Raw genomic sequence first — 27,167 nt, 5'->3', positions numbered from 1 at the left:
TTTCCATTTGGACTTTGAAAAGAAAAAGGAAAAATAATTTTTATATTTGTATTTTGGATAAAAATTCCTTCTAGAAGTCAAGTCGGCCCTGTTTGTCATGTAGACTTTGCCCCAAGAGACATGAATATTGCACCCCTTTGGACCAATATGAATAGAAGAAAGTTGGAGCTCAATTTGGACACACAATTTGGAGCATACGATCTGAAATTTCGCAGAGAAAGAGGAAGGCTGAAATCTGAGCAGAAGGAGGGTTTGACTTGGCTTCTAGAAGGTAAAAGGGTCTTGGATATCTCATTTGATTTGATTCTATAAGAAGAGAATTTTCTAGGTTTTCCTCTTGGAGGGGTTTTGCCTTAGCTTGGAGACTATATCTCGTGTTCTCTGTTTTCTTGTGATCTTCATGTATTTTTGTTTTGGTAATTACTTGATGAAGACGAACTAATAAAGAAATAAAAGGCCAACAAACATCACAAGTAATTGTCAAGTAAGGAGAATCAACTCTAAATTTGCAAATATATTGATTTCCAACAATTTGTCTTTCTTATATGTATAGAAAAGAGTATCATAGGCCTCTGGTCACATCGTAGAATCGAATCCTCCATAGACTAAGATGATTTCGAACTTCTTAGGGTTCTGATGTGACCACAGGCTTGTGCACAAGTCTCAAACTTGTCACTTACACATTATACCTTTATTACTGTGATCAATTCTTAATCTGTAACGCTCTTTTTCAAACGATACATATCGCTCTTAATTTGTTTCAAAAGGTTTACATAGGCTCCAATTGTACCACACTCAATCTTAGCATATAGGTTGCAGTCATTTATTTTTGTCGAATCGCTTCAGATAACGGATCAAATCTTATGCACTAGATTACCATGCATACGATTAATAAAATGAGTTGGTGAAACAAATAGCCAGAACATAAAATTTATGAAAGACTTTTGCGCCATTGCTCGTTGTGTCGATGAATTGTAACATTGTGTTGATCATCCGTTGCAGAGAGGTTTCTGCATATATATCCCAATTAATGAGATAAATCGACAACCCTAACATTGATTGTAATCCTTCCAGACTTTACGAATTCCCTGTGTATTAGTTGAATCACATGATTATAATAGTCGTAATCTTTGCTTATCCAAACATTCACAAAATGACATAGTTTGTCATAAGTTTGGCCCACAGAGGGCTGAATAGTTCGAGGAGAATGTGAGCCACAAAAAAACCTTGTGCGAAGAACTTCAATCACAAAGGTGTTGAAGAATCTAGGGCAAATTAAGTTAATGAGATTCTTCTTGCCATGATAACTATTTGTGAGGTATTTTAACTTTTTCTTCTGAGCACAATCTTTGCTTATTATTATTAGAGTGTCTTCTCAATTCATCAAATAGTTACCAAAACAAAAGAGACAAGAACATAAGATGTTGGCTTTCTGCCAGGGCTAAAACCTCACTCTTTGAGAGGAAAACCCACAAAAATTCTTCTTATAGAGATTCTAATTGACGAATACCAAGACCATGAACCTTGACCTGTTAGGCCACTCCAAGACTAAGACACCAATCCTCTTCTTCATCATCGTTACTACTGAAGTCATCATTGCTGCTACACTGAAATCATCATTTTTGCATCACTGAGATCATTACACCTTGCTGCACCTTCACCTTCACCTTCACATTATGTTGAGCTTATGACTGTGTCTAGGATGTCGAGAGTGTATAACTGTGGGACCACTTTGATCCTCATCAACATAACTAGGTCGAGACTGTGACTGAGTTTTTCTTCCTGCACCAAGATCATCATAGGTATGCTGAGATTGTCTAGTATGCTGAGACAATGATTTTGTTCTCTCCACATCCGAAGTCTTCATCATCATAGATATGCCAAGACTATGGTACTCATCCGAAAACAAAGATGCTTATCCGAAACACTGAACCACTGTAACCATCCGAAATTTCTGAGAGTCATAATCTCGACATAATGTGAAGGTGAAGGTGCAACAAGGTGCAATGATCTCAATGATGCAATAATGATGACTTCAGTGTAGCAACAATGATGACTTCAGTAGCGGTGATGATCTCAACAAATTCTTCCTGTAACTGTCCTCCTGTACTTTCTGTACCCATCCGAAAATCACAGAGAATATGAGTTCTATTCTGTTCTTTTACGCAGACCCTTGCTAGGTATCCATAAATGAGCTGATGTGTCATGCTGAACGAGTCTGTCTCCATAGGTGAGCCGACATGACTTCTTTTAATTCGATTTGCTGGTCGACTTCTTCAAGTGGGATTGTGCTTGTCTTTGGAGGGTTATTAGACATTTTTATAGACTTGTATACATTTAACATAGGCTCAAGAAGAGCTCTTCATACATGAATTTGACTCTTTGACTCAATAATAAATCCCAAGGGTCTCAATGGGAGCCACTAATATATAAACGTCTTGCTCATGAAACCCATGCAGCAAGGCATACAAAAATATTTTTATTTCTTTTATTTCATCATTTACAAAGATCATGTCATTATGAAGACCGAAACTAGTTACCCTTTCTTCAACACTCCCTCTTAATTAGGGAGGTATTCATAATGGTACTTGGTCATTCTCATTTTGAAGAATTCTCATAAGAAGAATCAGATTGATAATCCCATCTGTATAGCATCATATCAACCAACATTGTCACAGTGCAAGGCCTTGACTAACAACTCCATCTCTCAACAAAACCATGATATACAATGCTGGCGAGACCAATGACTATAGACACCTTCATCATTGAGTATGACCTTCTAGGACTATTCTTATCTTGGGTTCCCAACCCTCAAAGAATATCGATCCTCTTCCCTGCTCTTATCTTGGATGCCCTACACATCCTCAAAGAGCATCGGATACTAGATGATTACCCAATCCTCCATTCTTTCTTCTCAAGTGAGGACAAGAACGTTGTGTCTATCTCTCCCTCTCAATTAGGGAGGATACATCCATCATGTGTCTACATTTCTCTTCATGGCCTTCACTAAGACTTATGACTGTTAGTCCTGGTCTAGTGCATGACACAAGAAATAGAAAAACACAACTGTCACTCCTTCTTAATGAGGGGTGACAAAATCCAAGCTCTCTCTTGATCAAGGACCTGTTAGAGCTCCCTCTTAACAAGGGACTCTCCTTTTCATTAGCAACTTCTTCTTCATGGGTCCTTCAACTGCTTGATCAACTTCTTTCCTTGATGTCATGAAATTCAGTGGAGCTTCTTCCTTGTAGGGCTTTAGCCATCCATCACTTTCCTTCTTGGTTCGTCCTGTCACTCCCTTCTTCATGGAAAGTGGCCTTCTTGATACATATATGGAACTTTCGTCATGTGGCTACTTCTTCATCATGTTTCTTTCAGGGATTTCCAGCCATCACATGAATGCTTGTTGTACTTGTACTTACAACTCTTGTTCCAGTAGCCATGCATGAACTCATCCAGATATTATTCAAGAAATCAAAACATAACATTAAATCAAATAATACCTTACGAGATGGCTCTTCATCATGACATCTTCTTGTAGGTATCAACATCCTGCATACATGTTGACACATCTCACAAAGATATCCATTGTCAAGGGTCTCCATCTTTTTTAGACTTCCATCAGAGTCTTCATATCTTTCTGGGGATGTTAATTTCCTTCATCATGGTTGCATATTTCACGATCTCTTCCTTCCTCACACATTCCTTTCCCAGGAGCTTTCAATTAGAGTTTCTTAATTGTAGTCAACCACCTCATACTTCATATGAGTACATATTATGTTTATTTCATCTAGTGTGACTTATGCCTTCTTACATCCTTTTAGAGGCGGAGATTCTTTTTCTCTTGATCATGCTTTTGAAGTAGAACCATACGACATGACATTATAATATTAAACACAAGCATACATACCTCATTTTATCTTTAGTTCATCTAGGCTTCTTCCAACAGCTTCCTTGATTGAAAAGATCTTCTATCCCTTGATCTGCTTCATGTCATCACACCGTCATCCCATGAATTCCATAAGCTGGAGTTCCTAATGAACCACGTGCTTCCTCTCTAGATTAGTGAACCCTCTAATGAGGATTCCTTAAGAAAATCTTGAGGATCTTGCATATCCCCATCTGGGAGATGTTTCCTCTTTGACTCCATGTATGATGAGCCTTGTCCTGGATGACTTCTTTCCTTCAATGTCCAATGAGGTTCCCAAGAGCTATATCCTCCATGGATCTTGTTCCTTTTGTCCTTCATGATTCCCATGGTGATGTCACAAGCTCTTGCTTCCAATGCTTCCATGATGTAGTAATGCATCTTATTATTTATCATGGTCATATCCATAAAAGATTTAGGAGCTTATGATGAGACCCTTTGTGAAGGAGACCATCTCAAACATAGTAGAGATCTGTTACTCCCTCTTTCCTTGGTCCTTTTTAGCTACCTCCATCTTTTCGGTGATATGAGCTTTCTTTCCATAATCTTTCCATAGCACTGATTTGTCTTGTTTGAGGACCAAACTTCCCTTTCCTTTTTGCAAATGTTTGAGTCCTTTAACCTTCAATACTTTTGCCCTCAACTTGTCTTTTTCTATCTAGCATAGAGACCACAAGTTGTCGAATGAGGTAACTTCCTTGTCATTTGTTACCTTGCTTTATCAGTTAGATCAATGATGATTATCTTCTTATCATCCCTCCCGGATCTCCCATGAAGATATTCCTTCATTCTTTGATACCTTCAATCAGTTCTAAGTGATATGACCTTCTTCACTTCATTTCAAAGAGTATATCTTCTAGTATTTCATATATCTCTTTTATGTCTCCTTTCTTGCTACATAGCTATGAGAGGACCTTAAGAGTTTCTTGCCATGAATTCAAAGGAGAACTTTTTCCTTGATATGTTCACTGACTTATCTATGAGGATTATGACAATCCCCCTTATTCCATGCAAGGACCTTTGATGACCCACCCAACCTATAGATCTCCTTGCAATCATGAAGTCATTTTTACCAAATTGATTAATGAAAATACTTACTTGACATGTGAAGATAAAATTTTCACCTTGATCATGTTGAAAGTGGTTGAAGCAGATGCATTGATGCTTTCTTCTGATGAGATCCTTGATGTAATGATATGAAGCTTGCCTTCAAGTTACTATGACTTATACATTTGATCCTTATGATTAACAAACTGTTGATAAACTTGAGATGGCACTATTATTGCTATCACACAATTGAACCTTTGTAACATTCTATTGAAGTTGCAACATCGTGTAGAACCATAGAGCATCGAGGTCACTTGTTATGATCATCTCCTTATAGTACCGAGACCTATCACTTAATATCACTGTGACTGCATCAACAGACGTCGGGCACCTTCATTCCACATCAAGCACGGTCCATACAAACTATCCCTGTGGTATACTGAGATTTATTTCTGAGTACTATGCTTTTGCCATCAGGTTAAGGGAATACGAGTTGTCAAGACTATATTTTTTATGGAAAGGATTTAATTTGAGATTGAGATCACTATGGTATTACATAGACCGAGACTGTGAGAGGTAGTTGTAGACTACTGTTATGGATTGATTTTTGTAGATCTTGATCCTTTTCTTTTGATAACCTTCAACTTGCTTTGCTGTCCTTCTTGAAACTTGATCTTTGAATGTCTCTTTTTGCTGCCCTTCCTTTGACTTCAACACCTTAGCTCTGATACCATGTTGAAGAATCTAGGGCAAATTAAGTTAATGAGATTCTTCTTGCCATGATAACTATTTGTGAGGTATTTTAACTTTTTCTTCTTAACACAATCTTTGCTTGTTATTATTAGAGTGTGTCTTCTCAATTCATCAAATAGTTACCAAAACAAAAGAGACAAGAACACAAGATGTTGGCTTTTTGCTAGGGCTAAAACCTCTCACCCTTTGAGAGGAAAACCCGCACAAAATTTCTTCTTATAGAGATTCTAATTGATGAACACCAAGACCATGACCCTTGATCTATTAGGCCACTTCAAGACCAAGACACCAATTCTCTTCTTCATCATTGCTGAGATCATCATCACTGCTGCTACACTGAAGTCATCGTTATTGCATCACTGAGATCATTGCACCTTGCTACACCTTCACCTTCAAATTATGCCGAAATTATGACTGTGTCTAGTATGCCGAGAGTGTATTATTGTGGGACCACTTTGATCCTCATCATCATAACTAGGCCGAGACCGTGACTGAGTTTTTCTCCTTGCACTGAGATAGTCATAGGTGTGCTGAGATTGTTTAGTACGTTGAGACAGTGATTGTGTTCTCTCCACATCTGAAGTCTTCATCATCACAGATTTACCAAGACTGTGGTACTCATCCTAAAAGAGAGATGCTTATCCGAAACACTGAACTACTGTACCCATCCAAAGTTTTTGAGCTTGTGGGCAGACCTCCGAAGTGATATCCGAAATTCTTCCTGTAACTTCCCTCTCGTACTTCCTGTACCCATCCGAAAATCACTGAGAATCCGAGTTCTATTATGTTCTTTTGCGCAGACCCTAGCTGCGTATTTATAGTTTGTCCTCCTTAAATGAGCCGACGTGTCACGCTGAACAGGTGTGTCTCCATAGGTGAGCCGACATGACTTCTTTTAATTCAATTTGCTGGTCAACTTCTTCAAGAGGGATTGTGCTCGTCTTTGGAGGGCTATTAGACATTTTTATAGACTTGTATACATTTAACATAGGTTCAAGAAGAGCTCTTCATACATGAGTTTAATATGTAAACCTCTTGCTCATGAAACCCATGCAGGAAGGCATACAAAAATAATTTTATTTCTTTTATTTCATCATTTACAATGATCATGTCATTTTGAAGACTGAACCTAGTTACCCTTTCTTCAACAAAAGGTAGTTTGCACAGTTATATATAGCCTCAGTCTTCACATTCGTGTAATGTGCTTCATAAACTTTGCATGGTTTCCACAAAGAAGAAGGTGCCACAGGTTCACAACTTTCCACAGAGAATCATGAACCCACGTTACTGACTAGGTCTTGGAGGATAAAATGACTCTTCTTGACTTAAAAACAAAATATAGTCTTTTGTTACAAAGAGTCCAAATGGGACTATAACACATGAAAAATATTATTCTTTGACTCAATAAGCTCCAGAAGCATGAAGAACATTCTTGAGCTAGACAAATTAACTTGAGCATGAAACCCATGCTAGAAAATGATAATTCTTTTTCTTCTTTTTGCAAAAATATATAATGTCATGATTACAAAAGTCATTGTTAAGAATGAATCTAGTTATATTTTCCAACATTCATATTATCACATCATCAAGGAGTCATATTAACAAGGAATATATCATCAAGAAGTATACATCAACATTAAAGTGTTATCAATCAGGCATAATGGTCCATAAGCCTTTGATTTCCTTCTTTGAACCCTACTTATTGTTTACAAACAATAAACAATCCAATGTCAATAATTAAAATAATAAAAGAGATACAAGATACTTATCTTGATCAAGACCGCCCCGTCTTGATTTTTAGCCATCTTGATTCCAACTTGCAAATCAACCTTAACATCAAGGTGTCAAATCCTCTAAGAGCAAGGGTTCCTTCATTTATATGAAAGTAGTGAATCAAGGCCTTCCTTATCAATCCTATTGAACTTTTATGTTAGACAAGGGTTTACAAACCCTAATGCTTATCTTTAAAATAGATTAGTCAAGTTGTCCCCTTTTTTGGAGCTTGACAACCACATGGTCATCCTTTGTGCACTACAAAATTTAAGTTTTTCAATATCAGTATCAATCTGAGGGTTTAGTTTACAAACCCTAGGGCTTCTTTGTTGGAGTCTTCTATTCAAAGCAAGAATATTTTTCTTCTTTATGGCTTCTAACAAAGTGCAAGGATCTCCTTTATAGAAAAAAATGATCATTAATGACAAGATGAAGCTCGTCTTCTATCAGGACTACCATCCTACCTTATATTGCATAAAGAAATAGTTTTCAATTCTGTCTTGGTCTTGCCTCATGCACTACCATAAATATTTTGCATTTAGAGTGAATTCCATGATGGCTTGAGGCAATTACTTTAAGCTTGACTTCAAGGTGGCTTCTTGAAATCAAATCAATTAGATCGCCCCCCTTGAAGAATGTTCGATCTTCTTTTATGTTTAGAACTTGACAATTATACAATCATGCCACAAGCTTCTGATCAAGGATCCATATTAATCATGGAATCTAACTTATACCCTCAGACTCTAGGTCATATCTAAAAAATTAATTTTCCTTGAACACAAATTCTTGAGGTTGTTAGCAATGCCACATATCACAGAAATAAAGTGCCTCAAGGACAACTTTAAACACATAAGAATACGTTTCTAGAGATTCACATGGAACATTATAGCCTAAGGAAGCTCGAATAGTTATAGAAAAATAATGTTTCATGTAGCACACTCAATCATGTATTAGGAACATTTCTTGTCACAATTAAGTAGAACTTCAAGATTCGCTATCTTAAAACATTACCATAGAGAGAGAATTTCTGATGCCTTGGACCTCATCACAAAAGTATCAAATCTTCCATAGGAGCTCAGATCAAACAGACTTTGGACTACAGAAATATACAAAGTGAGCCATTGAACCACTGAATATGTTTGTATGCCATAGTTTGTTCAATCCATGAAGAATGTGAGCCACAGGAAGGAGATCCGAGCCACAAAGTGTATAGTGTGCCACATAGATAAGTCACGAGTCACTGAAATTAAATGCGAGTTACAAAGATATTACCATATGCAAGCGACTGTAAGTGATGCGAGCCACAATGATCACAAAGGTATTGGAGCCATAGAGATCAAATGCGAGCCTGCAATTTGTGAGCCACAGAGGTGTGAACCTATAATGTGCAAGCCATAGAGATGCGAGCCAATCCATTCAATCTCCATGAGTGCGAGTTCAATCACAAAGGAGGAATAGAGGCCACAGGATAATTTTGACCTTCCACAGAAACTCAAATGCTAATCTGGATGCCAAAGATTGATATTTAGGAAAAATTCGGTTGACTTTAAGTCACCTTTTGCTCAGATCTTTGATCTTTTCGAGCTTTGATTCCATGTTGTTTTTCTAGCATGGGAGACTAGAAATAGTTTTTCTAACAGATAACTACTTCAAAATATCATATTAGCATAATTTTCATGTAGTATCATCAAGCAGTTACACAAGAAAAATTACAGCTATCTAAACATCGAAAGAGCAGTAAAATCCACAGTGAGACAATGAACAAGAGACACAAAGAATTAGGTCCCAGGCCAAGGCAAAACCCACAAGGGGAAAACCTAAAACTACTTTCCTTATGAGAGAGAATCCAATGTCCATCAAAATATCCATAAACAAACATATAAACACAAGAAAAATTACAGCTATTTAAACATTGAAAGAGCAGTGAAATCCACAGTGAGACAATGAACAAGAGACAAAGAATTAGGCCCCAAGCCAGGGCAAAACCCACAAGGGGAAAACCCAAAACTACTTTCCTTATGAGAGAGAATCCAATGTCCATCAAAATATTCATAAACAAACATAAACACAATAGCTGACCAAATCAGTATTAATAGACAAGCCTCCTTTCCATCTTGAGATTTCATCCTTCTTCTCCTTCTGTAGCTCGCAAAAAATGGAGAGAAAAGATGCTCAACGAATTGCCCAAATGAGGAGCAATTGTCACATATATATAGTCATCATAGGGGGTCGAATGGGTGCCTCTAGGGGGCCAACTGTTGAAGAATGTAACTAGGTTCGGTCTTCATAAATGTATTTGAATGTACTTCTCAAAAGAATGAAAAAGAACTTTTTATTATTATTATTACAATGACTTATTAAAGCACGGATTTCATGCTTGGGTCATCTTTTATTAGTCACAGTCCCCATTGTGGACTCCTAGGATTTATATTGAGTCATTAGAGTCATTGTACATTTTTTGAGACCCTTCTTGGGCTTTTGAATCATGTAAAATTATTTATTATTGAGGCAAATTAGGTATTTGACACCCCCACACCAAGTCAGCCTCAAAGAGATCAAGTTGGCCTCAAATAGGGCAATTCAACCTCACCTCAAGCCTATATATACAAGTAGATCGAATTCGTTTGGAGCATTCATTCACTCCCACACTATAGAAGAAAGAGCTGGAAAAGTGCGAAGTAGGAAAGAAGGCTAAAAGGAGTACGAAGTTGGAGAAGGAGGCAAGATCGAAATTTTGGGCTATTTGTCTCTCTCGTGTGGGTTCCTCTAGGAGATCGAAGTCTTTCTTGTCAAGTCGAAGTTGTTGCTACCATTTGCTGGGTCGAAGTGCTGCTTTCTGAAGTTCTGGGTCAAAGTTGTTGGAAGAGGAGGTTGCCTTGGTGGTTGGAGGAGGCCTGTTTCTAGGTTGAAGAGTCTCAAGAAAACTATTGAAGGAAGAGAATTTGACTGAGTTATCCCCTAGATAGGGGTTTGCCCAGGCAGAGTGCCTACATCTTGTGTCTTGTGTTTTTGTGATCTTCATACAAACATAATTTGGTAATTGCTTGATGAAAGATAATGTAACAAAGAAGTAAAATAAGCCAACATAAATCAAAAGTAATTATCAAGAAAGAGAAATCTAATCCTAACTCTACTAGCAATGATTTCTCAACATGATATCAGAGCTAAGGTCAAAGAAGATTGAAGATCACTCTATTGGCTTTAAGGAAATGGTTACTACCTCTATGTTACTTTTTAATGACAATGGTATGTTCTATGCTTAGAGCAATTTTACTTCAATTTCTTTATTAGCCCAATATCAATATCCGGTTCAGCAATCACATCAACATGATAGTAAAATGTAGATAGAACATAAACAATAACAGTAGAAGACTAAGCCAAGACAAGAGGACGCAAAATGTGGCACCAACCAGGGACAAACCCCAATGTGGGGAAACCCTTGATCATTTCTTCCAAAGTTCAATAGAGAGAGAGAGTACCATGTATAATATTCACTTGTCCAATTACCGTGAAAATTTGATCATTCAAATAGCAGAAACAGAAAGCCCTAACCAGAAAGTCAACTCTGGTCAACAAGGCATAATTCTTCTTGAATTTAGCTCAGTCAAACCCAGTCATCTTCGGCCTCCAATAGCAAGTCCAATCAACCCAAGAACAGTATGAAAAAGTCCAGTCAAAATTGGTCAACAAAAGTCAGCGCTGCAACAAACCTTAGCTCAGTGAACGTTGGTCAAACAAAGGTCAAATTGCCTTGGTTTTCGTGCCCAGAACTGTTGCCTGCTCAAACAGAAATCCTCCACCCAAAATAGTACTCAACACAGGTCAACACTTGGTCAACGCAGGTCAAATCAACCTCCTACAATTTTGGTCAACTCTGGTCAATGACTGGAACAAAAAACCCTTCCCTTTCTTCGCACGTGTGGAGAGTTGCCTCTAAATTTCATACCCAATCAATGAAGGAGAGAAGATTGTGAGTGAGTGAAGTGTCCAAATGAGGAGGAGGCACCATGTATTTATATGAAAACATTGAGGATGAATAGACGTGACTGTTGGGCTTCTGAGCCTACATGAGTTTGCTGGCCGACCTTGACAATTTGTCCATAATCAAAATAAATTCATAATTCCATTTGTATATGTCAGAATGGGATGATCTTTAGATCAATCCTACATCTCTTAGAGAGAGGAATCCAATAAAAATATGAGTTGTCCAATGTGAAGTTTGGCCCTAGTTGCCAAATTTAACACTTTATGATAAGTTATATGAGAATGGGATTCAATATTGCAGGAAGCTGGATCAGGTATATCTGCTACTACTTATTCAACAAGGTTAAAAGTCCAGGGTTCTTAGCTGCGCTTACAGGTTCACTTCATGATGATAATGCATGGATTATTGACAGTGGAGCATCAAGGCATATGACAAGGGAAAGTAAACAACTTCACACTCTATCAAAGGAACCATCTTCTCATGCAGTGGAATTGGGAGACAACAAAAGCTATGCTGTTAGAGGCTTGGGATCAACATCTTTGAAGATGGAGAATGGAGCTAAACTACATCTCAACAATATACTATATGTTCCAGGTTTGATAAAGAATTTGCTTTCAATTTCTTGCTTAGAAGATAAAGGGGATAAAGCTGCTTTTGTTCATGGAAAGGTTTTGGTTTGGGGCCAAGATTCAAATATTGATAAAGCTAGGGTTATTGGAGTTCGTGAAGGAAGCCTATATAGAGTCATTACACCACCTCCTCAAGCCCTAGTTCACATGGAAATCAATCCCATTGAGCTATGGCATAGAAGATATGGTCATATACACTACAAGGTTATTCCCACTCTTAATTAATTAGTTCATGGCATCCCCAATATCAAAGAAGATCGTGAAGGAGTTTGCAAGGGATGTTCTTTGGGTAAACATACAAGAAAATCATTTTCAAATAGTGAAACAAGGTCTAAAGAAATATTAGACCTCATTCATTCTGATGTGTGTGGGCCTATGTCTGACAAATCACTTGGAGGTCATCTTTACTATGTAACATTCATTGATGATCACTCTAGAAAGACATGGCTCTACCTTCTCAAGAAAAAGGATGAAGTATTTGAAAAATTTGAGGAGTTTAGATCTAATGTGGAAACCCTAACCGAAGGAAAAATAAAGATTTTGAGATCCGACAATGGTGGGGAATACACTTCTAAAGAATTGATTGCATATTGTAAAGAAGTAGGAATTAAGAGGGAGCTCATTGTTCCCTACTATCCCGAACAAAATGGAGTGGCCAAAAGAAAGAATAGGACAATTGAAGAAGGTATACGAACAATGCTCCTTGATCAAGACTTACCAAAATTTCTATGGGGAGAAGAAACAATGACATCGGTATATATTCAAAATAGAAGTCATAGAATTCTTGAGAATATGACACTTGAGGAAGCATTCATAGGGAAGAAGCCAAGTGTGGACCATCTATGAATCTTTGGGAGTCCTGCCTATATCCACATTCCAAAGGACAAACGAAAGAAGTCAAATTCTACAAGCATCAAAGGGATCTTTGTTGGCTATAATCTCTCCTCAAAGGCGTACATAATCTACATCAAGGAACGTAGACATTTTGAAGTAAGCATGGACATTATATTTGATGAAAATCATGCCTACAAAAGATCCAAGGACATTCCTATTGATTCCAATGACGAAGATATACCAATATTCGAAGAAGAAGAAGTACAACACGACAATCCATCTACAATTCAAGAAGAAGAAGAAGGACCAAGTGAGCCTATTCAACCTGTGATCATACCGAACACAAGGAAGAGGCCAAATTGGTTAAAAGCTACTCTTGAAGATGCTGAAGGACATGGAGCTACGAAAGGAACCTTTAGAGAAAGTAAAAGGCCGAAAAGATATTCTGGATATGCTGCATATATGACAAAACTGATTGAAGCTGAACCATCTACATTTGAAGAAGCTTCTCATCAAGAAGTATGGAAGAAGGCAATGCAGGAAGAATATCAATCCATCATGAAGAATGGGGTTTGGGAAATCATTCCTAGACCTAGTGACAAATCGATTGTCACCTCCAAATGGATCTACAAGATCAAGCACATTGTTGATGGAAGTATAGACAAATACAAAGCTAGATTTGTTGCAAGGGGTTTCTCTCAAAAGGAAGGCATAGATTATGAAGAAACATTTGCACCCATTGCAAGGTATAATACCATTAGATCTTTAGTTTAATTGGTTGCTACAATGGGATGGAATATCCATCAAATGGATGTGAAGACAACATTTTTGAATATGAGGAAGTATACATTGAACAACCCGAAGGCTTTGAAGTAAATATCAATGACACTCATGTCCGTAGACTCAAGAAGGCCCTATATGGTTTGAAGCAAGCTCCTAGGGCATGGTATGTAAGAATGGATGCATACCTTCAAAGAATTGGGATCGTGAAGAGTACTTCTGATCCAAACCTCTACATCAAGGTGGTGGATAATGAGCCAGTTGTTATTCAACTATATCTGGATGATCTATTCATTACAGGTGTGGAGTGAAGGATACAAGAATGCAAGAAGACTCTGACAACTGAATTTGAGATGAAAGATCTGGGACTGATGCACTATTACCTAGGTCTAGAAGTATGGCAGAAACCTGGGGAGATATATTTGGGGCAAGGAAAGTATATCATCAAGTTGTTGCAAAAATTTGGGATGATGGTTTCCAAGCCCATGACTACTCCTATGATCACCAATCTCAAGAAGTTGAGGAGCTCTGACTCAAGTCTCGTAGATCCTACCTCCTATTGTAAGTTGGTGGGTTCTTTGATGTATCTAGTAAATACTAGGTCAGATATATGCTTTGCTGTGAACATTCTTAGTCAGTTTCAGTTGGAGCCTCGTCATGATTACTGGATAGTTGCCAAGCATATATTGAGATGTATTCGTGGCACTATACATCACTACCTAAAGTATAATAGCAAGGAAGTCAAGTTGATTGGTTTCACAGATTCTGATTGGGGTGGTAGTGAGATTGATGGAAGAAACACTACAGGTGGATGCTTTAGTTTGGGATCTGCCATGATCTCATTGATTAGTAGAAAGCAAGATCCGTTGCTTTCAGTAGTGCTGAAGCAGAGTATGTGGCTGCATGTGAAGTAGGAAATGAGGCTGTATGTTTAAGGAAGCTTCTGACAGATTTGTGCGAGAAGCCTCTGGGTCCTACTCTGATTAATAGTGACAATCAAAGTTGCATCAAGATCTCTGAAGATCCTATGTTTCATGCTAGGACGAAGCATATCAACAATAAGTTCCACTACATTAGGAGCTTGGTGCAAGATGGGATCGTGAAGCTACAGTATGTCCCGACAGACGATCAGGTAGCTGATATACTAACAAAGTCTCTTCCTAATAAGAAGTTTGAATATCTTAGAAGCATGCTTGGTTTAGTTGATATTGCTGATCTTGTTGATGATGATAAAAGTTTGGAAGAGATTTGTTGAGGCTTTGTGTGTGAGACACATTGTCTGGGAGGACATCTGGTCGACACTATGTGTTGATGTCTGGATCCCGAAGTAGGGAGGGTGGCGTTGGTCATGGAGCTCTGACCTCAGATACGCACCTAGATCCTTGGGTTGATGGTTAGCAAGCCTGATGATACCTAGAGAGGCTGAAAGCTTTAGTCCATCTTAGTCCCACCCGGATAGATTGCCCTGGTCAGGAATCTAGTCCATGGCATCGTGAGTGCCTAAACTGTTGGAGGACCTTGGATAGATTGCCCTGGTCAAGAATCTAGTCCATGGCATTGTGGTGCCTAAACTCTTCATAGTTCATATGTTTTGAGATCTTCCTTGTACTTGTATATGTTATTATGAATACCTCCCTAGTTAAGAGGGAGTGTTGAAGAATGTAACCAGGTTTGGTCTTCATAAATGTATTTGAATGTACTTATCAAAAGAATGAAAAATAATTTTATTATTATTATTACAATAACTTGTTAAAGCATGGGTTTCATGCTTGGGTCATCTTTTATTAGTCAAAGTCCCCATTGTGGACTCCTAGGATTTATATTGAGTCATTAGAGTCATTGTACATTTTATGAGACCCTTCTTGGGCATTTGAATCATGTAAAAATATTTATTATTCAGTCAAATTAGGTATTTGACATCTCCACACCAAGTTGGCCTCAAAGAGATAAAGTCGTCCTCAAACAGTGCAATTCGACCTCACCTCAAGCCTATATATACAAGCAAATCAAATTCATTTGGAGCATTCATTCACTCTCACACAAGTTCGATATCCAGAAGAAAGAGCTGGAAAAGTGCGAAGCAGGAAAGAAGGCTAAAAGGAACGCGAAGTTGGAGAAGAAGGGAGAAGAAGGCAAGATCGAAATTGTGGGCTATCTCTCTCGTGTGGGTTGCTCTAGGAGATCAAAGTCTTTCTTGTCAAGTCAAAGCTGCTGCTGCCATTTGTTGGGTTGAAGTGCTGTTGCTTCAATGTTGAAGTTGCTGGAAGAGGAGGCTTACTTGGTGGTTGGAGGAGGTCTGTGTCTAGGTTGAAGAGTCTCAAGAAAACTATTGAAGGAAGAGATTTTGACTGGGTTTTCCCCTAGATAGGGGTTTTGCCCTGGCATAGTACCTACATCTTGTGTCTTGTGTTTTTGTGATCTTCATACACATAATCTGATAATTGCTTGATGAAAGATAATATAACAAAGAAGTAAATGAAGGCAACATAAATCACAAGTAATTATCAAGAAAGAGAAATCTAATCCTAACTCTACTAGCATTGATTTCTCAACACCAACTAACTTGACTTTTAGTGGAGCCGACTTGTCATCTCTAGGAGACAAAATTAAGTTCGAATTTTTTCAATTTCATCATAATGAAAATACCAATCATGGCTGCCATAATTTTCAATGACATTGACCTTCCCTCGTCATCGGACATTGATGGTGATCCTCAACCACCTAATCAGGCACACATTCTAGTTGGATGAGAAAACTCAGGGCTTAAGCTCAAGCCAATATCTTATTTTTCAATAGGGCTATGTTTATCAGTGTAAGCAGCGTTGTCTATGTAGTTTTTCTTTTTGTTTTATGCTATCGGATCAACATATTAGGAACAAAGGAAACAATCTAAATTTTTTGAGTTTATGCTACTGGTTTGGTTTCCCTAGCAGCAGAACAATAGAGACAATCAATATTGTAAATATATGTTTCTTGCAGTTAATAATATACCTTACTTATTATAAATATAATTTTAATTTCTATATAAATTTATTTTTAAATATTATTATAATATAATTTTAATTTTTATGAGTTTTATTGTAGAATATTTTATGTAAGTTTTATTGTAAATTATCTTTATAAAATATTTATAATATATGTTAGTTTCTCTTAAACCAACTGATTAATGTGCTAGTAAATTTTTATACCTAGAAATTTATTTTTATTGAAAACATAGAAAATACTTAGATTTGAAATCTGCGCACAATTAACTAGCTAAGCTTATAATGAGTTACACAACAAAAACAAAATCCAAGCACATACACTTTTACACAACTTTTACCCTAGAATAACACAGTGTGGGGAAAAACCAACAAAGAGAAATTTTATTAGGCTTCAGAGAAAATACTCAAGAAATGATTACAATAGAAGATCCAAAGAATGTACAACCAAGAATGGCTACAAAAATCTGTTGGTTTTTGAACCCAACGCCTGACATTTAATTCCTAACATAAAATTTACTGAATAAATACATAGCTAGGTTCTTAACAAATTCAATAGAAGCACAATTACACAACCAATCTCAATCACATATGACACGGATTTTTGACCAATCACAGTTCTTAATTAATAAATTAATTTGAACCTACTTGGGCTCCCGTCTTGGAATAATGGCCCAACTGAGGAATCACAAATGCAACAAAAAATCTGGAGTTAACCCCCCCGATCAAGACCTGGATTTGTTCTTCGATCTTTTCCTCGACTGATTTGGATTTGTCTCTCTAGTTTCTCCTTGCACATTTCTCGGACCTAGCACACTGGAGTATCACACTCCCCCTCCTGAGGCTAGTGTTGATGTATGGTGTGTCTTTCTCCCTTTCCCTAGTCTTGCTTTTATAACTTTACATTGAGCCAAAACCCTAATGCTAACCCTAATCTCAAAGTGATTGACGACTGAGATTAGATCTCACCTCACTTGAGATCAATATCTAAGATTAATACTTATTCACTAAAGTAAATTACTTTATTCTTTCTAAGTTTCTTTTAGCTCAATAAGCCAACATATTAATATGTGCTCTTTCCTAAGTTAGGCTATGTTGTGAAAATTTACAAGTTTAATTGCAGAAATTGGAAACTTATTCTTCTAACTGTAAATCTAAGTTGCACGAAGTGTCGAAACGTTTCAAAGTTTCTGAAATAGATACGTTTAGAAATGTCACCTCCCAAAAATGGAAACATCAGCTGAAACGTGGTCCGAAAGATCATATATGTTTATATATATATAAATAAATTTATAAATAAGTGAATAACACAATACTTTGCAAGAGAAAAAAGGGAATAAGACACATAAATGACAATTTAGAAGGAAAACCAAGTCTATATTAACTCTAATAGATGATTACATGATGGGCGAGTTTCGGAGTTTCGAGTACGAGTACGTCTCGAAACGTCAGGTTCCTAGAAGTTTCGTGCAACATAACTGTAAATTAATTATGCAGTTTGTTTGCTGTGGCACATGAAATGACTTGCCTCTCATCCAAATCGAACTGCCTCTATGAGGCTCTGCGCAAGCCCCTGCGCAACCTCTTGGACAATAAACTCGACCTCCTCTCATTGCCTCTTCGAAACTAGAAACTCCTCCGAAAATCTGCTATTCTGCCCCTCTGCCACTTGCTACTCGATCACATTCTTTGTTGAATCACCTGCTACTGGAAAATTAAACTGCCTTGATCACTAAGTATCTGCAACTGGTGTGTTCTCTTCAACCCCATCAACCTCTTATAATCTCCAGTTGGATCACCAACGACCACGATTTAATTCTTATTGGTGGCTGAGATTATTCCTGAGTTGATTCGTGTGAGTTCTAGAGAATCCTCACATTTCTCAATTAATTCCTATTAATTAACCAGTTTTCCTAAGTTAGACTTAGGAAAAATTTAACTGATGGTTAATTAATTTAATTGAGCTATCTCTAGGTGGAATCTCCAGAAACGATTTTTGGGTTTTGGAGATCTCATGTGTTTTAGCCTTCCCACAAAGTTTGAGACTAGAACACCATCCGATGCTATAGAAACTAACATAAGTTACATCATCAACTTTCTCACACTGGAGCAAGTGTTCAAAGGAAAATGTTGGCGACTTCTGCACACCTAGACACAAGGCTTGTGTAGAAGTACTTGCACGAGCTACGGAAATCAACATAATCGGTCCTGTCTCCTCTACAATGGTATGACCTGAAGTATGGCCTCTCTCTAGTAGAGTACGACTCCTTTTCTTCAACATATCTCAGCCTAGGGTTCGGCCTCTCGTCTAGTAGGAAACTTAGCCCCAATACTCAACGTCTTTCTCTTGCAAACACGACCTAGGGTTTCACCCCTCTCATTGCTCTGTAGGGCCAGGCTACGATCCCTCTTTCTTTGAACAAGACGACCTCTTCTCTCAGCTGCTCAACCAACCTTCTTCTCACCCAAATCGACCCCCTTCTCTCTCACTCGATGTGATCTCTAATGTGCTCTTCACCCACTCATTGCAACAATTTATAATTTCTCTGATAACCCTATTTCCTCCTTGATCTTTTCAAAAAAAAGTTCAAAGGCCAAAATTTGATCTTATCACTTTCTTTGATTTTTTCAAATGGAAATATTAATTTCCAAAGTTATAAACTTTAGAAATCTGAGTTACAAAGACAATAATAATTAATTAGATTAATTATCATGCTTTTGTTAAGTTTGGACTTACAAAGAATTAATAAATGCCATAACGAGAAAATTTTCAAGATATCTTCTGCATGCCTGGACACAAGGCCTATGCATAAACACCTATCCAAGCTACAATTTTAGCAATATATATTGTTTGTACCTTCCTTTTCCCCGATGTATCTGTATCCTGGGTTTCAAAAGTCTGATGCATCTGTATCTGGATCATGATCCTTATCTGAATCCTGGTAATGGAGGATATCTGTTTCCAGACTTTCTATATCCTAAAACCTTGTAAATATTGGATCCTGCATCTATCATGATCACAACTTTCCACCAAAATATTAACATCCTGTCTTTTCAATGGGTATCCTCTGTAATTCCATATCACTATTTTCTAGCATGTTTGGTATCATGGGGTTTACACCTCCCTATTTCTTTGCTACACTCCTAAATCCCTCCACTGTCGTCTTCCCATTCCACAGTATCACCCATTTGATGTAGTGTCTCACTTCCTTGACATTCGGTGATTCAGTTTGCCTTTCCTCGTGTGGCTCATTAATATCTTCATTGGTGATCGTTTCTAACTCTTTTGCTTACCCTACGTTTAGCCAAACTTTGCCTAACTGCTCCGAAATTTCTCCTCTTTCTGCTCATTTAATTGAACTGGACCAACCTGTGCTATTGTGGTTGGATCTTCATTTTCATTTTCTTCTTATATGCCTTTAACAATGACATTTGTTGACGTGTTCTGCCTTTCATGTTTCTTGTGTATTATGCTAAGTCACATGACACGAGGACACGAGGACACAGAGGACACGTAAATACGAGTATTCAATGCGAAACGCAACGACCTGAAAACAGGACACGGGGGACACGTTTTATATATATATATATATATATATACCGAAATATAGTTTTTTATCCATATTAAATTGCAGGTTGCAGCGTATCTAATCAAATTAAAATATAATTACTTCTCAAAGTTCATAGTTCACTTTAAAAAAATAAATAGAATCAAAATTTACTATTTAGAAATTAGAATGTGATATGCTTGGTCTTGATTCTTGAATATTCAATGTTCATTGTTCATGTACAACTTACAAGCACATAAGAAAATAACTAAAGTCTAATCCTATTGATTTCCTCTGCCCCTCTTGCGAGAAAATGCCACAGCTTTCCCTTTCCCTCTAGATGTAGATGCTGATGCTGTTGGAGTTGGCAGTGGAGTTTGCTATGCTCTAGATGCTGAAGAACTAGAAGTAGGAGCTATAGGAGGTAGACCACGTCCTCTACTGGTGGCAGGGGTAGCTCAGGCAGGTGGTGTCACCTGGAAACATTACAATCTCCCAATCCTAAAATCCTGAAAAACTGATAAGTCTGCTGCATTTTGAATGAAATCTAAAATTCTACTTTCTCCATATGAAATCTAATATGGCCGGAACCACTCTCAAACATCCTGAGTCATTTCATGGTAATGTTAAAAATTTAAGTAAAAGGACGAAAATGAAGATTAAGGAGAATGTCGCTTTTACTTTAAGAATTTAACATTACCATGAATAGCATATCAATACTAGGGTCTAGACTTGATCATTAAGCTGCCCCACTCAAAAATTATTTGTATTTTTCAAAAAAAATTGCAGCTTATGCAGGCAACATTTTCTATCAACGGAATACGTGTTTTCCAGATGCAGGATACGACGAAAACCGACGAATACGTTTTACATTTTATAGGACACGATGAAAAACGTTTTCGACATGTTTTAGGGCCGTTTTCGTGTCCGACACGTAAAATACGGGATATGGGACCTTGGAGGACGTGTCCTGTGACTTAGGTATTATGTTATTCACCTCTTTTGTGGTGATTATTTTGTGTGTCTCCATTCCTAGGTGAAAGCCTTCTAGTTCTGTCGAAGATTTGGAGATTTTAATCTGTTCCTTAGATTGGGTTTGGATTTGACCCTGTTTCTTCTATTCGTTGACCTCCTCCTGCCTAATCTCTTCTTCTGGCTGCGCCTTTCTCACCTGGTTATCTGCTATCTGTTTTAGTTGGTGCTTTAGTTTCTGGTTCTCGATTTTGGTGCCTTTGAAATTTACTGATAGGCTCTGAAGATTTTCTTGGTTGCTGCTAGTCTGTATGCAAAGTTGCATGTTGTCTAGTTCCAATTTACCTAGTCCGAAAGTCAGGTTCTGGATGGTTTCAAGGTTGCTGCTGTTTCTTTCCTTAAGAATTTCCACTTCTGTGATTAGTGTCTTGACCTGCCGAGCCCAGAGTGCCACATCTGCTAGGAAGTTTTGTTCCCGACCTGTATTGGTTGGGCCGTAGTCCGAGTGAAGATATCACGAGTGTAGGGGACATGAGAGTAGAAACATTGGCAGGCCAAATGTGGAGTTAATGTTAAGAGGGGGATGCTTTTAAGATAAAAAGGTTTAACAAAACGTTTTCAGAAAAGTACGATACTACGAAGATAAAAGATGATCTCATTCATGTTTGTTGCACAAATTTATATTTGTTTTACTTTTCACCAAGGAGGCTGTGGGATTCCATCCCAATTGTCATGGTGAGCCCGAGTTTATGAGCTAAGTCATAGTTAAACTGTTAAACATTTTATGTATACTAAGTCACCTTACATGATGATATGGGACATGAAGGACTTGGAAATACGAGTATCAGACACGAGACATGGTGACCCCAGGAACAGGACATGGAGGATATATATATATATATATATATATAATGAATCACACAAAATATGAAATATAAACAAAGATTCAATTTAGAAACTAAAACATTTACATGATACAAATTCAGTTATACAAGTTTACGATTAGTACTACATCAATAATGATAAATTGACAAACACAAGAAATTAAAACCATGAACTGCTGTTTTCTCTTTAAGTCATCAAAATCAAAATGTATTACATAGATACTGAGTCACTGCTACTGTAGGTGGGAATGCCAATGGAAAATGCAAATCAGGGTAGATACTAGATCTGTAGATCAAGATGGAAGAATCTTATAGCCCTTGATGATTGAGCCATGATTTTGTCAAATGAAGAAAATGAACTGCTGAAGGAAAAATCTTGAAAAATGGCAGACAATCCACTTACCCAGCACTTGAAATCCCTTCTAACACTGTTTAGTAGCCCTTAGCTGTACTTCAAAACCTCTGAGAGCTCCAAGCCTGTGATTGAAATGTGTTTGAATGAGGGAAAAGATCTGTTTTTATGGGCTGCAGGCTGCTTTTTCTTCCGGACACGGTCTGAATTTTGGGACATGATGAGAGCACATGTCCTGTGAACAGGACATGTGCCAAACATGTGTCATCATTGTGTTGTGTCTGACATGTAAAATATGTGACATGGGGGCTGTTTGACATGTCAGGTAACTTAGTATGTATGGCTTTGCAGTTGTTATCATACTATCTTTTTATGGGATAGAAAAGTACAAGGTGAGTGGGTTTTTTCGAAATGAATACTGTGAAGAAAGGAGACTTGGGAAGCTTCCCAAAGGATGCAGGTTAGAAAGCTAAATTTTATGGTGGCAATGAAAAGAGGGAGTAACTGCAGTAACCAAGCTTCATAAATGATGGCAAAACAGTAGTCAAACATCTCTTTTGTGCAAGGAGAAAGAGGTGGTTGTGGAAAGTGAGAAGTCAATGAAGACATGAGCAAAGTAGAAGCCAAATGGGCATGATCGACGTGGGGAATCCTGTTTAAAACCTGAAAAACTCTGAATGTGCAGAGTGAGACACATTGGTTAGGATAAAATCAACCGAAATAGCATTCTCGTCGTGGGGAAAGCAAATAAAACTGTAAAACTATCAAATCTGAGAAAGGAGGAAATTCCATTCAAACTAAGGATACCATTCAACTCACCGATCTCATTGAAATTTTTCCCATTACGTTTGATTTATCAGTTGAACATCTATGGACCCCAAAGTCCTTGAGATCAAGTTCGTCAGTAATATCCTAGATAAGGATATGCCAAGTTCCAATATAAGCATTAAAGATTTTGCCAAAAGGATAGCATCACCCTCAGTCGATTATTACAATATGTAAGGATACAAATTATGATAGGGCAGTTATAAACATCGGTAACAATTTGAGGCTTGAGGGAAGTAACATTTGCAATATCCTTTATGGTCTTGGAGCCACACATATCTGGAGTGCTGGCTAGTAGCAAACAAAGTAACCATGAGAGGAAAACAACCTCAAATAAGGCAAGATCGGTTGCCAGGTTTGCGCATACACCTATTAGGTGCAAGTCTCTGGTGCAGCGTGCCTCCTGCACTTGGTGTGTGTCTGAGGATGCTAACATGCATGTGTGGGTCTGGGATGCTTGTCCAAGTGTATAATGATGCACTCCAACCTGTCAGGGAACACAGCCTATTAGTGAACATGCCCTTCGGATCTTGATAGGACTCAGGGATTATACAACCCAAGATTTGATTAAGGGGTTGGTCCCCATAAGACAAATCAATCACATGTGATGTTCCTGGCAACAAGATGCCAACCTGTACCAACATTAGGTTAGAGGCAGGAAAAGTCTGACAATCTTGAGCCTGGATTCTGCAAATTTATATCTGAAGTCCCAGAATATTTGTGCCTAATAAAAATCCGAGAAAATGCTCATAGAATGAGCAAGCAAACCTGAAGGAATTCATGAGCAGAAAAATAGCTGGCCCATTCCAATCTATAGCAGAGTTTGGCTTGTTTAGGTCAGTCCATTTCCTCAATTATGTGCGGTCATTCTGATTCAGAAATTTCACATGTCATTCTGTTTCTGCAGAGTTTGGTCTGCTTAGGCAAAAGGTTTTGGCTGATCTCAGTATGGGGGTCTGGTTGTTTTCGGCAGAGTTTGGTCTGTTTAGACAAAAGGGTTTGGCTGATTTCAGTACAGAGGTCCACTCGTTTTCAGCACTGAATGGATTGTCTTTCTGGAAAAATATATAGCTTTATCTAGAAATATAAGACAAAATGCCTATTACTGAGAAAGGCAGCTTACGAAACTCCAAATACAAAATGCAGATTTTGCTGGGTCTTTTTTCAAATCTTTTGGAGCAAAATATATCGTTCATGAAATTTGTCATGCTAATATTTCAAAATTTTTAGAGTGCCAAGTCTTATGTGCTTGTTTAAATTCAAGATGTTATGGTTTTAGAATGCATACAATGTTTTCATTATTTCTAACTTGAGAATTCAGAGTTGGAATATCGATGATCTCTTGCATGTTTTCTTCTACATTTTTATGTACTAAGCCACACTATTGGACATTCTCTTATCTTAGTTTCATTAATAATTAATATAGTTTTATTGAGTGTTTGAAGGCTTATTTAAGATTTCATTTCTATAAAGTTATTGAAATTATTCAAGAGTGCCTTTTATAGATGCATGTTGCTACCACTTTTAGTGGAGAACTTTCAATCCAGGAGATATTCAGTGAAAGGAGCTTGATAAGTTTTCTGTGATAATAAGCATTTTTAGGGCACATGGAGACTGACCTTTGTGATATTTGGTATTTTGTCACAGGTGTTTCGGCTTTGCTTTTGATAGTAATGGGGTCTCGTTTCAAGAAATCTGGAAAGGTTTTCCCTGCCGGTGTTGTATCCCTTGTCTCTTTGATCATGACTGGTGGTTATCTTCATGGCATATTGCGCAGTTCTCATGCATAGAATAAATATGAAAGTATGAGGTTGAAAGCCATTTTGTGCGATGAGTGTTTATAAATCACATTGTAATTTAGTTCTTCTAGATTTGGATCTCGGAAATTTCTTAGTGATGATATTTTTTTGGTAAAAGTGCTCCTAAAAGGATTGATTCCACAGGCATGGGATTGTGGATAATATGTTTTGTGATGTAGAGCCAAATAATTGCAGTGTTAAAGATTTTGGCGACTATGGAAAGTAAGGGCTATTACTGTTAAATTCTTATTAGCATAACATGTTGGTGATGTTCTTTGGAGTATCAATTTTTCTTGTGTTACCTACCAATTAACCCACAAGGACAAAATTCTATTCTGAGCAATAATCTTCTATGTTACTTGTAGCTGACAATAGAATTGTACAAGAGGCAATGGATAGGTCACTAGTTTGTGACGGTTGTGTGACCTAGGTATGTTGTTCATCTTTCCTAGGTTGGTGTACATTAACCCATGCAATGCTTTTAAGCTTTGTCTGTTGACATTTGACAGTGAGAAATGTAGAGACAACTGTAAGGTCAAGGTCTGAATAACTGAGCAACACCTCGTCCACAAAGTGAGCAATAATATGAGAATTAGTAACAGGTAACACATTGTCTCCAGTATGAACATCAGGAGCAATGAATCCCACACACTTTCTATGATTCACTCTTGCATCCTCAACAGGAACATGACTATGAACATGAATTTATGGACACTTGGAGTGATCATCATTTCAATTATGGGTGATGTAATATCTCAACAGTAGTTTCAGCAACATAAAATCCAAACTCTCTTACCCATTCACTGTAACTCAAGCTGCTGGGGAACCTGCTAGATTTTCCCCATTATTGACCTGGAAGTCTCCAACATTTTGGCAAATTTAAGAGAGACCAAAACAGAGCCAAAGGTCAATGAGGCAGTCACAATTATGATTTCCTAATATCCATGGTTTGTGCAACTTAACTCTCATTGACAAGTTTTTCAAGGCAATTGCTAGACATTTTCCGTTTGTTGAAAGGGAGGGACCACGATCCTTTAGCGTTTCTGTTCCACATCCCTTGTTGAATTCACTTTCCATGTTACATTCTGTGTTTTAGGTATATTAATAATACGTTTTCTCATGCCATACGGTACAAGATTAATCTTCTGATCTCCATCAGTGACCTGTTTTTCTTTTCAATTTTATCCACTGTCAAAGGTCATTTAGCTCACAATAGATTTTAAGCATCAACACTAAAATAATTTTTTCTCACTGTATGGTGTGGTTTTTACATTATCTTAATTTCTGTTGTAAGCTATTACTAAGATTCCTAGTCATCTTTATAGTTCAACAGTTTAGGAATGCCTTGATATCCCTTGTATGCCACCTAATAGCTGGGAGTGATTTTTAACTTGACTGTGCAGCTGAGAGTCACTAGTCGACCACAGACAGAAATGCAAATCAGGTCTCCAATTATGTCAGCTTCAAATGATAAATTGCTAGGGTATTTTGGCCCTGATGACCCATTCCTTCCTTTCATATCCATTCTTTTAGTGCAATACTATTGGCCTTTTACCAGAGTTACATTCTGTCTTGCACCAGCTGCACTCATGGCTGCGTGATTTCTCCTTAACAATGCAAGCTTGCTGCACTCATGGATGCGTGATTTATCCTTAACAATGCAAGCTTGCTGCACTGTTATTCCCGTAATCTTGGAAATTTTCACCCTTCTCACACCTGCTCTAATACCTGTGCCTGGGCACACCCCTGCAAAGCTGTTTATTACCAAGAGCTAACTATGTCAGCTATTTCCATATCTTTTAAAAGTATTAAACCAACAGTGAACCTGATTTTTTAATTTGTTGTTGTTTGTTCCTCAACTGCAATATCAATGATACTCATACTTGTTAGTGCCTAATCTCTTTTGCATGAATGATGAAAAACAAGTTTCTCATTTATTTTGTTGAATTTTGCAAATTTTACATGCCATCTGTGCTCTCTCTTAGATTATCTTTGGAGAAGAGCTAGTTTTGAAGTATAGCTTAAATGTTTACAAAGCGAGTAAAAGTTGAAAAAGTTCCCTCCTCTTACTTATCCT

General features: G+C 37.6%; 1 protein-coding gene across 1 annotated transcript in view; it reads left to right on the top strand.

The window, feature by feature from the left end:
- The window catches only part of LOC149168170 (protein FATTY ACID EXPORT 2, chloroplastic-like), a 148,456-nt gene extending 123,123 nt beyond the window's left edge, over positions 1 to 25,333 (top strand). Inside the window, exon 3 of the mRNA XM_089428140.1 lies at positions 24,939 to 25,333. Coding sequence (XP_089284266.1) covers positions 24,939 to 25,081 — 143 coding nt within the window. The 3' untranslated portion in view covers positions 25,082 to 25,333. The remainder of the gene's footprint in view (positions 1 to 24,938) is intronic.
- Positions 25,334 to 27,167: the final 1,834 nt, after the last annotated feature.

Source organism: Pinus tabuliformis, chromosome 4_2, assembly GCF_031772625.1.
Source record: "Pinus tabuliformis cultivar Carrire ecotype Pingquan chromosome 4_2, CPIR1, whole genome shotgun sequence".
NCBI lineage: Eukaryota > Viridiplantae > Streptophyta > Pinopsida > Pinales > Pinaceae > Pinus > Pinus tabuliformis.
This window is presented reverse-complemented; position numbering and strand designations above follow the sequence as displayed.